This window comes from Vigna unguiculata, chromosome 6, assembly GCF_004118075.2.
Source record: "Vigna unguiculata cultivar IT97K-499-35 chromosome 6, ASM411807v1, whole genome shotgun sequence".
In the NCBI taxonomy this organism is placed as follows: Eukaryota; Viridiplantae; Streptophyta; class Magnoliopsida; order Fabales; family Fabaceae; genus Vigna; species Vigna unguiculata.
In genome coordinates this window covers 5,401,426-5,413,440 of record NC_040284.1, presented here as the reverse complement: position 1 = coordinate 5,413,440, position 12,015 = coordinate 5,401,426, and the positions used below count along the sequence as shown (strand labels likewise).

The window sequence follows — 12,015 nt, the reverse complement described above, 5'->3', positions numbered from 1 at the left end:
GATTACTTCTAACTCTTTATACATGCATAAATGTTATGCATATTATTCAGTTTTTAATTTGTAATTTCAGTTCTTAGATTGCTATTTGCAGTGCATAATTTAAACGTTGATTATCTAAGCCTTGTGAAAGTATATATGGAAAACTTTATGTCGGAGATGTTTAAAATTTTCTTTTACTATTATTCATTTTAAATTACACTAAACAACATGTCTCTTAATTTAATTCAAGTTCCTTATATTTCAATATAATATAATATCTTTTAGGGAATATTATTTGTTTGAAATAATTAAATTTGAAATGTTTATGAAAATAAGAGAAGAATATTTGATGAATTAGAACAAAAACATAAAACCAAGAAATATCATCACATCAAATCCCATTATCTCTTCAAATTTGTTAGAAGCATAGAGAAAGAATTTTTGAGAAGGGAGACATAAGAGCAAATGTGGATAGAATGAAAACGAAGTACGACAACTCCCGAGTTATTAATCAGTTTTATGTTTGTGTTTAACCATGTTCAACACTCTCAAGATGATTCAATGAGTTAAATCGAGTTATTTTAGTCAGTTGTATTTTAGTTTGTTTTATCAAACCATCACTATATTGAATGCACATGTAATTATGTTACCACTTTAGACAGACCTAAAATACCAGATACAAGAAAGAAAAAAAAGTGAGAAACTACACCAAACCCATAATGAAACTCTAAGCGGAGGGCAAATATATTTGTCATAAAAAATTCATAGGATATAGACGGTGGAATTTCATCGCACCAAAAACTAACATGATTATTCATCCTAAAATAGTAATCAACACATTTGTTTACTTCTCAATAGATTTTAGATATTCCTCAAAATCTCCATACAATTCAGCCACCTACTTCTAGGCATTTGTGTGGAGTATTACTAGTATTTTATCAAAGAAAAATAAAAAAAGCTTTCCAGGTACACATTTACAATGGTAGTATCTAAAGCATCTAAAGGACAAATTATGATTAAAGAAAAGATTAATTTGACAAAATTGTTCATAACAAGCAATTAACATTAGAATATATACTCGATAAAATGTAAGACCTATCTAATTTTTATAATCTGATCGTAACCATCCATCTAGCCGCACATCCCCGTTGATTACTAAATATAAAGTTCCAGACTTTAAGGCATCTCTTCCACCTTCCCTCTCCCACATCTGGAAGACAAAAACAAGAAAAAAAAAAAATACAATTATGAAACAAGCAAAAGTCAATGAGCTAGCTCCACATATTCCAGACAATGGTCCTTTCTGTGTCATAGCTGGGGCTGTAGTCTGCGAAGTAAATTTCATTGTTGCTCTGGACCTTAGACTTTCTGAGATTTGGATGAACATAAAACGCACATAATTTTGCATGCTCTTGACAAATGAGAAAAGCTGAACCCAACAAATTCTAGGCAGAGGATACAGTATCACCTACGTATTCTTGTAACAATATAGTGTCCCTTCTCAAGGTCATATACCGTCTTCAATTGTGGCTTTCTCCATTGCATAACAAAGAATGCAGCAAGTATGATTAAGAAAAGAAATGCAAATAATGAAAAATATGTTACTGATTCATTCCCTACTATCATCCCTGTATCTATATGTTCCAATTCAAGAGGTTCTCCCATTGTTTCAATTATGAAGGATCCAAGTGTCCAATCTACATGACTGTTAATCTTCTCGTTCCCAAATCCAACCCTGCACATAAGTACCATCTCAATACTTGTTTTGTTACCTTCTATGAAAGGGTTAAGGAGTGTCAATCAAAAGACCATTAGTGAAAAGCAGTGGAAGAAAATTCAATAATGACTTCAAATTATAGCTTTGACTTCATATACTCAACAATCACAAGGCAGAGAGCAATATATGATAACAGATCCTTGCACATGAAAAGATCATTATATTTTTTCCATTATACAGGGGACAGCACGATTTCTTTTAATCTCATCCACTGCTACAAATTAATATATTATAAAACTGGCACGCACTTTGTGAAAAAGGAAAGTTAAATAAAGAAAAAGGGAAACCTTACTACTAGTTAAATTATGAGTTAATTTTTTCTTTTAAAATTAAAAATTTGGTCAATAAGAGAAAAATCTAATGAAAGATCAAAACTTGTACATATCAAAGTCCAGAGGAACGCTTATACCTGCGTTAGGAGAAGTGGACCGTACAGTCGGACCAGAAAACCAATAAATCATTAGGTGAACAGTTCAAGTAAATAAAATCGGCCAAAAGGAAAACCATAGGAAGAGTAGTTAATACATTATCATTTTAACATTTTCACTGATAAAAATAAAAATATAAGTGTTAAAAAATGAACTTTGATCCTAACTCAACCACCACAAAATCGGTTTATAAGATGAAATTTACATCCACTTATATATTGTGAATTGACCTTATTTTTAGTTAATCTGAGACTTCCAACACACACTCCTCATGTCGAGACATACATCTCGAGTGTGGGACTAGATATTAATGAATGATTCGATAATGGCACAATAACAAGAGAAACAATAAGTCTAACAAACAACAAACGTCACTAGGATAGACTCTAACCCATGACTTTAATACCATATTACAAAGTGAACTTTAAATTTAACTCAACCTCACAAAACCGTGTTATAAAGTAAGGTTTGCACCTACTTATATATTAAGAATTGATCTTATCTCTAATCAATGTAAGACTTCCAACAATATGTTTTCTTTTCTATTCTAAATATAAACTTGTTATTATTAGTAATATTGATGTACAATGTTGAAACTTCAACTTAAGTATTATAATATATGTGAGCATAGATTCAATAAAGTCTTGTTAAGGTTTCTAGACTGTCTGACTTTTCCAGACCATCTAATGTAATGTGGTAGTTGGTCTGCAATGAGTTTGTTTGAGCTACTCCACAGTATACTTGATTTGAACTTCTATATGTACTTTAAATATCAAGAAACTGTAAATTTTCTTCTTTTTTTTTTTTCAATGTAATCCCAATTTTTGTTAAAGAAGTGAGTGTGGTCTCTTTTGTTAACCACGTTAATATTACTAACAAACAAAGCGAGACCCGGGACATAGTGGCCTTTTCAACTTAGGTGAATATTCCACGGCCTCTGTAGTCATTTCATGAGGTAGAAAAAATATTATGTTGCGATGATTGAAGATAGAAGCAAGATTTGGACAAATAAGAGTTTTTGTTGGTTGAATGTTTGCCAGGTCTGGAGACAAAATTTGTGCAATGTAGTCCTAGAGACAGATTTGGATTTGGAGACAAATAATCAAGTATACACATCCAACAACTAATCTTCACAAAACAAAATTTCATAACTTTAACCTTATGGGACAATAATACCAAAATTGTTTCCCATTCCTAACAATGACAAATGGGTGCAACACTGAAACTCCTACTCCTACGACCATGAGAGGAATTACATTGGTCTTGTAGCCAAGCATTACAACTGCATGAAGATGAAGACCGGTAACGAGACATTAATGGAAATGAAGGACACGCCTAAACCTAGGACAAGAGAAAAGAAGTGTACGAGAAGAGCGGAAGAAGGTAACCTACATATAAGGGACAAAGATGACTCATTCTCATTCGCCACTGTACTATTGTTTCAAAGAATCATGTGTCCATCTGAATATACCAAATCATAACCTTCTTAACGGCATCAATGCCAAATTAACAGAAGGAACTGCATCGACTTGAGAACAAAAAAAATTGAGGACCATATTGACTAATTCCTACAAATACTGTTACCAAAAAAGCATATTAAACCTATTATAAGTGATTTTATGTTTATTTAATATTACTTTACGTATTATTTAATTAGTATTATTATTTTATAAATATTGACTTGATCAAACTTAAACCGCCTTGAACTAGTGTTTTGACCAGTTCACCCAATTTAAATAAATTCAACACATACTCTTAACTCCAATTTTCATATAATATCTTATCATCCATATTACTAAATATAGTGAAACTAGGTTTGAGATTAATTTCCTTTGTGTAGAAAATACACATAGGGACTATATTTATAATAAAGAAAATATGGGCTAAAGCCCAAAATACATACAAAGAATAATAACAATAAAAACAAAAAATAAGATAGAGATAAGATATTAATTATATCTTAACACTCCCCCTCAAGCTGGTGCATACAAATCGTATGTACCAAGCTTGTTACAAATATAACCAATTCTCAGTTCCCATAAAGACTTAGTAAAAATATTTGTTAACTGATCACTTGAGTTAACAAACTCGATTTTGATGTCTCTAAATACAATCTTTTTTCGAATGAAATGACAATCAATCTCAATGTGTTCAGTCCTCTCATGAAAGACAAGCTTATAACTGATATGAAGAGCATCTTGATTGTCACATATAAGTGTTATTTGATTAACATCTCCAAATTGTAACTCTTTCAGCAATTGCTTAAGCCAAACAAGCTCACAAGTGGCTAAAGCTATGGCTCTATATTCTACTTCTGCACTAGATCTTGCCACAACATTTTGTTTCTTGCTTTTCCAAGAGATCAAGTTACCACGAATGCAGACACAATATCCAGATGTAGACCTTCTATCAGAAGGAGATCCTGCCCAATCAGCATCTGAATAAGAAACAACTCTTGTGTGGTTATTAGAACCATATAACAACCCTTTTCCAAGAGATCCTTTAAATTACTTTAATATACGAATGACTGTATTCCAATGACCTTCACATGGAGAATTAAGAAATTGGCTTAATTCACTAACTGCAAATGAAATGTCAGGATGAGTAACTATAAAATAATTCAGTTTCCCAACTAATCTTTTATACTGTTTGGAATCTGACATAGATTTCCTCTAATTTGGTAGAAGTTTAGTATTGGAATTCCTCAACTCAGTTGCTTCCAAAATATCTAGTGTATACTTCCTTTGAGAAATAACAATACCATCTTCGTTGAACTGTGCCACCTTCATTCCCAAGAAATATTTGAGATTTCCAAGATCTTTGGTCTGAAAATGATCACAAAGATGTTGTTTCATCTGAAAGATGTCATGGTTATCACTGTCTGTAAGAACGATGTCATCAACATATACTATCAAGTAGACACATCCAACACTTAAGTAAAGATAAAAGACTGAATGATCTGCCTCGCACTGAGTCATACCAAATTGTTAAACAACATTGTTAAATTTTCCAACCCAAACCCTAAGAGACTGTTTTAGACCATATTAAGATTTGCGAAGACGACATACCAACCAGAAGACTCTCCCTAAGAAACAAATCCAGGAAGTTGCTCCATATAAATCTTTTCTTGCAAATTGCCATTGAGGAACACGTTTTTAATATCCAATTGATGAAGAAGCCATTGTTGAAGGGCCACCATGGCAATAAATAAACGAATAGAAACCATCTTTGTCACGAGAGAAAAAGTATCACCATAATCCAACCCAAAGATTTAGGTGTAACCTTTGGCCACAGGACGTGCTTTGAGGTGATCAATAATACCATCAGGTCCAACTTTGATAGCAAAAAACTCACCTACAATCAACAATAGATTTCCCAGACGATAATGGGACAAGATCCCAAGAGCCACTATTATGAAGAGCACTTAGTTCATCGAGCATGGCCTAACGCCAACCGGGATGGGCTAAGGCATTATGAACAAATTTTGAAATGGTCACAGAAGAAATAGACAAAAGACAGGTATAAAAGGTGAAGACAATCTATGGTAACTTAAATCAATATAATGAGGAGAGGATTACATGTAGAACGAATACCTTTTTTAACCGCAATTGGAAGATCACTTGGTGGAAGGGGAGACTCACTTGGTGCACTTGAGTTGTGTCACTCGATGGACGATGGCAACGAATATAAACTTGAAGTGGTGGTGGAGCAGAAACTGACGGTGTACAAGGCACACCTGGAAGATCACAAATCATAGGAATATTGACAGTACTAGGAATATTGCGTGTATTAGATGGAGACCCAGTGGAATGAGAAGGACTTTTAAAGGAAAAAGAAGACTCATTGAAGGTGACATATGCAGAAACAAAATAGTGGTTAAAAGAAGGATAAAAACACTTGTACTCTTTTTGTGATCAAGGAGATAATTTATCAAAACTAGGACTAAAATTGTGCACAAAACATGTAGACCCAAAAACCTTGAGAGGTAAGGGATGAAGAGGTTCAAGAGGAAATAAAATGAAATGAGGTATTTTATTATCCAAAACCGAAGAAGGCATTTGATTAATAAGTTAACATGCAATAAGAACAACATCACCTCAAAAAGATTGAGGAACCTCACCATGAATTAAAAGAGTACAAGCTGTTTTAATAAGATGTCTAGTTTTGTGTTCAGCCACCCCATTTTGTTAGGTGTATATGCACAAGAAGTTTGATGTAGAATATCAAGTGAAGCCATAAATTTAAAAGAATTAAAAAGATATTCACGACCATTATCACTTCACAAAATTTAAAAGGAACACCAATTGAGTTTGAATTTCATTAAAAAAAGATTGGAAGATGTAAAATAATTCATAACGACTCTTCATTAAAAATAACCAAGTACACCATAAATAATCATTAATAAAAGTAATAGTATTGAAAACCTAGACTAGACGTAACACGACTAGGTCCCCAAATATCAGAGTAAACTAAGGAAAAAGGGAACGAAGCCCCGTGTGCGACACTACAAGGAAAAGAACTACGACTATGCTTGCCTAATTGACACGACTCAAACACCAACTTGGACAACTTGGATAAGCCAAAAACAACCTGATGTAACTTGGCAAGATTAAGATGACCTAACTGAGCATGAAGAAGAAGAGTTGGAGACTTTATAATTGCGCCAACATGGGAAGAAGTGCGGAGATGATAAAGACCATAGGACTCACATTCGGTGCCAATCATTTGTCTCGAACTCCGATTCTCTAAACAAACAGAAGTTTGGGTAAAGGAAATAACACAATGAAGAGAACGGATTAGACAACTAATGGATAATAAGTTAAAAGGAGACACACGGACATAAAGAACATTATCAATGGATAAAAAAGGAAACAAATGAGTCCCAACACTATGAGCTAAAACACGAGACCTATTAGCCATTTAACAAAGGGTAAATTATCCGAAGAGTACAAAGAGGAAACAGTAATGTGGGAGTGCGTGGCACCTCCGATGAGGGCACCGTTGATGGCGCGATGATCGCCTAGCCGAGACGATCACAACCATGTGGTCACTGCTCAGAATTGGATCTCCGACGACGATGACAACGACAGACGGCGACAGATGGCAAACGACAGCGCTGATAGTGGATCTTAGTGACAGAGGCGACAAAAAAGTTCCTTGAAACCCTTAGGCTCTAAATACCATATTAAATATAGTGAAACTATGTTTGGGATTAATCTCTCTTGTGTAGAAAATACACATAGGGGTATATTTATAATAAAGAAAATATGGGTCAATCCCAAAATACATATGAAGAATAATAACAATAGAAACATAAAATAAGATAGATATACGATATTAATTATATCTTAACAGATATTTTTGTTTTCGCTATTAAGCTAGTCACGCTACCTCTATCCAAGGTCTCATTCTAAGTTTCATATATTTTTGTTACAGTAGCAATACCTTTTCTCTTCCATAGCAATTCCAAGAACATCATGCAATAGAGCCAGCATATATGCAGAAGAGAAACAATACTGCAATAAATCAAGATAATCAATTTGATTATGTTGATCTTTGAGAGCATCCCAATGATCTTCACAGTAATGTCGGCCTGCTTCCTCTAATTGAAACAAAGAAGTCCTAGGAGCCATCCTAAGAATCTGGCAATTAAACAAGGCATAAACATAGTAAGAGATGAGATGAAGGTTTCAGCCTCACCCTATTCAATATTAAAAAAAAAAAAAATTAGTGCCAAAGGAAACAAGGATAAAGTAAGAAGTGAAGTTTGATGTACTCATTACACACCACTCAATTTTCAAATATTTGACATAAATTCCATATGCACATATAAAAACATCAATTCTGCAAACTACTTTTGTAGTTTAGAACCTATGAAACCCTATATACTAGATATGACATGGATGGAGTTAAATTCAACACATACAGAGGTATGGTAAATTCTTAAAAGTTCAATGTATCATATGGCCTCAATAAATTAATAAATATTTGTAAGAGAAAAACATACATTTTATAGAGACATAAATATTTATGAAGACACTTATGATTAATAATGGAGAAAACTTATTTTAGGGAGCTTGAATTTACCTTTCATGATTTCATATTTATAGTGATAGAATTTTGATACAATGAGAAGTGAAAAGATCAAAAGTCTGAACTAAAAACCTAGGTACAGAACTAGGTACAACTCACAGGTATAACAGGTAATAGTTTCCAATATAACTACTTTTTACCCAGATTTAATACTATTCTAACAAAGACATTGGACCATTTCTCATTGATACTCTTAAAAACATCTCAAACGTGAGACTGGATATTTGTAGGTGGTCCAATAGTCCATGATACGATAAACCCAACAAACCTCACTTGAATAGACTTTGATACCATCTTATTAAGTGGGGTTAAAAATTTAACTCAACCTTATAAAAATTGACTTATAAAGTGAGGTTTGTACTGACTTATATATTATACTTTGGTCACATCTCTAGTTGATGTGGGATTAGGACTAGTGAGGATGACTAAAGGTATGTTGGTGAGTAATTGGCCTAACACATGATAAAATGGACGAATGAGAGTTCAATGTAGGTACACAAGTAGAACATAAAATTTGAATAGGAATCAACAAATACTCGTCAAGAAGCCCATACGCCATCAACACAAAGAATGTTTGGCACTACTTGAGTTCTTGGGCAGGAGCGACAACATTGATGCAATAGTTCGTTGAAGTTAGAATAAATAGTCTCCAAAAGGATTTATTGTGAGGTGTTGTGCATTTTGTGCTAGACCTAGTTCTTAGATGTATCTTTTCAAATTCTCTTCTTTTCCCTCTCATACATTGTATATGATGTATCACAACTTATAATAAATATGGAATCCTAAGAGAGGGGAAATAAGTCTCTCAAATTCAGTCTAATATTTTTGTGTATCTTTCTCAAGTTGGTATCAAAACAAGTGGATCCCGCTCTGATGGTCTCTGTCTTATCTCTGTTTGTCATAAGAATTGTCTATCAGTTGTTGTTTGTCGTCCCCACTGTCACCCCCTGGCAACTGTTACCAAATTTTTGTCGTTTGACGTCTTGGTGTGGTATGCCTCGAGGAGCGCGACCCAAGCTCAATGATCTCACATGCAAACTATGACCGACATGTCGTCACACATAGTCCAACTGTCATGCTGCCCTAGGTGTGTGTCTCACATGTAGCCTTCCAATGGCCAGAATCTTCTCGAACCACCATCTTCGCTAGAGCTTTCTAAACTCGCTTCCACCATTTGCTCTTTGTTTTGAGTGCATTTGGTTTGTCTTCTAGTTTTAATAACAATTTCTCTCACTTGAAACCCTAGGTGTCAAGATTATTGCATCTCTGACTCTATTCAACATGCCTTCAAGAACTATATTACATGCCCATTTCATGTTCTAGTTCATTTATGTTGTTCTTTTGCTTAATTGAATCCTCTTCACTCTTTTAAATTCTTAGAAGTGCACCATCACTTCTAGATAACCCTAGTTATGTCTAGTGGGAATTGGTTTTTCTTAATCTAGACACCATATTAAGACAAGCTAAAATGGACCCTTGTCAAATGACATGAGAGTTGTTTTAGCATGTATGCCAGAATGACTAAAATGTTCAAGAATGTTAAGAAATCTTTTTGGTGGTCTGGTGTGAAAAGCAATGTGGCTGAATTGGTGCTTTGTGTATGTCACAAAGCCAAAGTTGAACATCAAAAACTAGGAGGTTTCAGCAGTCAGATATTGCTTAGTGAAAGTAGGATAGCATTTACATGGATTTTGTTACTCACTTACTAAGGTTAGTGTGTAGGCATGATGTAGTATAGATGATAATGGGTAGGAGAGTGTCTTTTTGGATAGGAATCTCTAGTTTACATTTCTTATTGGCTTTAACAACTCTGGTAGATTATCTTTTTTTATCAAATACTACAGTTGTAGTAAAGTCCTTGTTAAGGTTTCTATTGTTGGTTCAACCTGTCGAATTGAGGAGTGATTATGATCAAGGATAATAAGAGCAAAAAAATAATGTTTGTAATAATAATAATAATAACAACAAAAAACAACAATTAGTACAAGTAGTAGCTGCAAAATTGACCATAAAATACCAAAGAACCATTACGGCTTACAAACCTCTGAAGTATACAAGAAGCTTTTTGAATCTTGTTCGCCTAATAACTCAGAGAAGGATGAAGTGATTTTACATGCTGGGTGAAGGCATCTATCTGTACAAAGAACAAATATTATAAGTGAGTATATTTAAAATAAAAATTTATAAAGAAAATTGATTATATTTTTAACAAGCTTGGTACATACGACTTATATGCACCAGCTTGAGAGGGAGTGTTAGATATATCGCGTTTTATGTTAATTAGGTAAACATATTGTCTATTGTTTATTAGGAAAAATAGACATTGTTTGATATTGGTAGATATTGTTGATATTGTTTATTACAATATCATCTATTTACAATATTTATGTTTGGTTGCCATATATACTTATATCACTCTTTATTATAAATATATTCACCCTATGTGTATTTTAGACACAAGAGAGAATAACCCTATATAGTTTTTCTCAATATTCAACATGGTATCTAAAGCTTCAGGTTATTTTAATATATTTGTTTGTCACCCTTGCCAGTGCAACAGTTGTCGCCGCCACCGTCAGTCGTCGCCACCAATGTCACCATCATCAGAGTGTCAGTTCCAAACAGCGACCACACAGTTCTGATCGCCTCGATCAGGTAACCTCCACACAGCAAGAACCGTAGCCATCAGAGCAGCCACGCTTGCTCACGCGCTGTCCAAAGTTGAGCCTCCTCCCGTTACGCCGTTGTGCGTGGCGGTGCATCATCCCTCCTCTCAAGCAATGATCACCTACACTGGAATCACCTCATCCTGCTCTTTCTGGATCTAGTCTTGTTGATCCAATCGGACCTCTTTGGTGTTTTAGGGTTTTTCTCTCTGTTCCTCCATGGCGTCTTCCACTGTCTCTCCCAATTCTGAAATCTATTCTACTACCACCAGTGTCTGACCAGTCCATCTGCACTATGTCAATGTGAATTTGCCCATTGATAAGTTAGATGGCTCAAATTATGCGACTTGGGCATCAGACATTAAACTTTAGCTTGAGAGTCAAGGGTATCTTGATCATCTTACTCAAGAAGTGACTGATATTGCTCCTGGTGATTTTTTGCGTTGGAAGAGAATTGATTCTCACATGATTCGGGTTTACGGCACATGTTTTGAAGTCTAGGAATAGGCCAAATTGTTATACACCAATGATACTCGACGTCTTTATGGTGTTTGTCACAACCTTTTTTATGTTGTTGCTCCTCTAAATTAGGATCCTATGAGGTTATTGAACACTTTTCAGTTGGTATGAGCGCGGATTTGGAAAGAGCTACCAATTGAGGGTTTTGAATGGTGGAGGATTCTAACCAGAAGTGTCATAGCGTAAACTGCCATATAGTAAAAGTTGTCAAGACGTCATTTCCTAAGGGTGGTCCTATGATAGAAAGAGGGAGCACACATGATCCAATTTATGCTAAAACAGTAAAAGCAACCTTCTGTTCGTTTTAACAATGAGAAAGCTTCTGATTTGCATGTAGTGAAATTTCCAGCTGGTTGAAAGATTGGGTGTTTTACATAACTTGCATTAGAGATTTGAGGGTACTCATACCCTCTAGGAATGCAAGCATTGGTGATATTTCTTTTGCTAGATTTTGAAGCTGCAAAAAATAGCGTAAACTGCCATATAGTAAAAGTTGTCAAGACGTCATTTCCTAAGGGTGGTCCTATGATAGAAAGAGGGAGAACACATGATC

At 34.5% G+C, this 12,015-nt stretch overlaps 1 protein-coding gene across 4 annotated transcripts in view; it reads right to left on the bottom strand.

Moving 5' to 3' along the window:
- Window positions 1-969: 969 nt before the first annotated feature.
- The window catches only part of LOC114188020 (probable apyrase 6), a 32,353-nt gene continuing 21,307 nt past the window's right edge, over window positions 970-12,015 (bottom strand). For 2 of the 4 annotated variants that reach the window (XM_028076497.1, XM_028076498.1), the window contains 4 exons: window positions 11,755-11,919; window positions 10,320-10,411; window positions 7,630-7,826; window positions 970-1,714 (listed from right to left, as the gene is read on the bottom strand). In XM_028076497.1, the coding sequence (XP_027932298.1) occupies window positions 1,444-1,714; window positions 7,630-7,826; window positions 10,320-10,411; window positions 11,755-11,919 (725 nt within the window). In that variant the 3' untranslated portion in view covers window positions 970-1,443. The remainder of the gene's footprint in view (window positions 1,715-7,629; window positions 7,827-10,319; window positions 10,412-11,754; window positions 11,920-12,015) is intronic. The other 2 variants (XM_028076500.1, XM_028076501.1) reach the window with 1 other exon arrangement.